Consider the following 2,355-nt stretch of genomic DNA (forward strand, 5'->3'; position numbering starts at 1 on the left):
GCTCGGCCCCGCCGCCGGCGGGCACCGCTCGCGGGCCGCTTCCCTGCCTCCCCTTTTACAGCCGCCGCGTTTCTCCCCGGGACCTGTAATTCAGGCTTAACGTAGAAATTTAAAAATACATATATTTAATTTTGTCTTTTTTAGGCAAAAGCAGTTTCTGAAAGAGACTTTCTTAAAGGTTTTATTACATAAAGTGTATTAGTAGATAACAGATCGCTTTAAAATGCTCTCAGAGGTCATGAAAAGGCAATTTTTATTTATTTATCACTACAAAGCTTGCAGATGTGTTGCACTTTTGCGTGTTTAATAAGAGTTGCTGTGGAGCCTGAGACTCAGTACATTAATGTGGTAACAATCAAGTCATTAAGGTTGTCGCTGGTCTGCTGCCCTCTGTCATCACTCACCTTTCCACAGTCATTACCGCCGCTTTTTCTCCACAAGGTACCCAAGAGCTCCTGCCCCAGCCCGCGCACCACCCCGCGGCCGCCCTCAGGCCTGGGCCGCCCCCAGCGAGCCCCCACCCCTCGGTCCGCGTCCGAACCCCTCTGCRGGGCCTGGGGCGGAACAGTCTAGCAAAGCCTGGGTTTTGGCCTGAATTCTGCCAGCTACAGTCAGGAACAAAAACTTTCAGATCAAATGTGGAAGGGTTTTTTTTCAGAAAGTTAAACTCAAGAGAAGCCCAAGGAAGCAAATTRAAAGCACAGCGTCGGTGGCTCGGGTTTTGTAATCATTGGTGTGCTCCACATAGCAGAAAATAAAATCAAAATAATTGATTTCTCAAAAACACTTATTCCCAAGGATTAATTTTAGTAAAGAAAAACATCATCTCCAACCCTTCCAGTGCAGCAGACATCTCCAAAATCAACTTTCTGCACAGTAACTTTAATAATCTTTGGCTCTACAAGAAAATTCCCTTTTGAACTCAGAATCAAATATAGCTGCTATCAGTTTGGCTGGAGATGAAGAAATAGTATTTGGAACTGCAGGATTTGGTCAAGCTAGAAAAATAAGAAATGGAAAATAGCATGTTGCTGTAACCTAAATCAACTTCCGTTTCTGAAAAAGGGAATGGAATAGTGCAGGTTGTTCCCAAGAAACTTAGTCACGTGTATTTTTGCCTCATGTATCTGAGTTTTGCTCCTGCTGTGGCCTTTTATCATAGCTATGCAAAGATTAGTCATGCCCCATAATAGCAATAGAAAAACTCTTTTAAACGACCTGAAAGGAGCACACCTGCAAGATAGCTGAGGCTTGTGCAAGATGGAGGTTCGGCTGGCACTGGGAAAACCAAGAACTACAGCACCCAGGGGACTTCTGTAGGTAATCCACTGCAAGGCCTCGGATGAGGGCTGCTCTTGCTTTGGTCGTGCGCAGTATCTTTCTCCATCCTCTGGTTGACCTGGAAGTGTTGGGAGAGGCCAGGATTACGGGTGGGAAAACTAGAGTGAGATGTTTAGGAGACTTTTACAAATTGTCCTGCTTACCAAGCTGGAGGTGGRGCTATTCCCCAATTAACCAGCGTCTTCTTGCCTTTCAGCTGAACAATTAGGCTCAGAGCTAGCCACGATCGCCTAGTGATCAGAGTGAGGGTGGGGTYTGGTTTATGAAAACTAATGAACTGACAGCCTGGGCTACCCTTCTCATTTTTAGTTCTTCAGATATTATGTTGCTTGTCCAACATGATTGATGATGCAGTATCTGCAGAAGRTGGTTTAGAGCTGGAGGCAATATAGCTTAGCTTCTGAAGTTTCTTCCTATCATTTCCCACAGAATTGAGGAAACAAGGGCTTGAAGAGCAGCCCTGAAAAATGGCAGGATTCCCAGAAGAAAGGTATTGACAAGTGACTCAGCCTGTGGTTGCACGGAGCACTTCGTTAATGCCGTGCCTGGTCTCAGCGGGCGCACCCTCCGCTGCGGCCATGCTACCCGAGGGGGCAGCTGGCCCAGCACACGGCGGAGCCGCAGCCCAGGGCGCCTGGGGAGCTCGAGGGCTGGTGCCACAGGAACCGTGCGCGTCCCAGCAGCGCCAAGCCGCGCAGCCCCCGCCGCAACGGCCACGGGGACGGCGCGCGCGGAGCCGCCCTGGTGCCGGGCCTCGCGCTCCGGCTTTGCCTCTAAAGCGCCGGGGCCTCGGGCTCCTCCAGCCTCGCTGCGGGCTGCCGTGTCAGCTTCTGCCCGCTTTCCGCTCAGCACACGCCGCTCGGTTCCACAGCATTCCTGCGGGAGCGGAGGGCGGCCTGGGGCCGCTGCCCGCCGCAGTGACGCCGCGGCGGCGGCTCGTCCTGCTGCTCCGGGCGCGGAGGCCCAGCGAGGCCGCAGCGGCTCCCGGGCCCCGCCACGTAGCCGCGCGCCTCT

General features: G+C 51.9%; 1 protein-coding gene across 1 annotated transcript in view; it reads right to left on the bottom strand.

Moving 5' to 3' along the window:
- OPHN1 (oligophrenin 1) overlaps window positions 1–418 on the bottom strand; it is a 90,849-nt gene extending 90,431 nt beyond the window's left edge. Inside the window, exon 1 of the mRNA XM_085325997.1 lies at window positions 405–418. Coding sequence (XP_085182123.1) covers window positions 405–418 — 14 coding nt within the window. The remainder of the gene's footprint in view (window positions 1–404) is intronic.
- Window positions 419–2,355: the final 1,937 nt, after the last annotated feature.

Source organism: Rhea americana, unplaced genomic scaffold (genome assembly GCF_003343005.1).
Source record: "Rhea americana isolate MKP2758 unplaced genomic scaffold, rheAme1 scaffold_125, whole genome shotgun sequence".
In the NCBI taxonomy this organism is placed as follows: Eukaryota; Metazoa; Chordata; class Aves; order Rheiformes; family Rheidae; genus Rhea; species Rhea americana.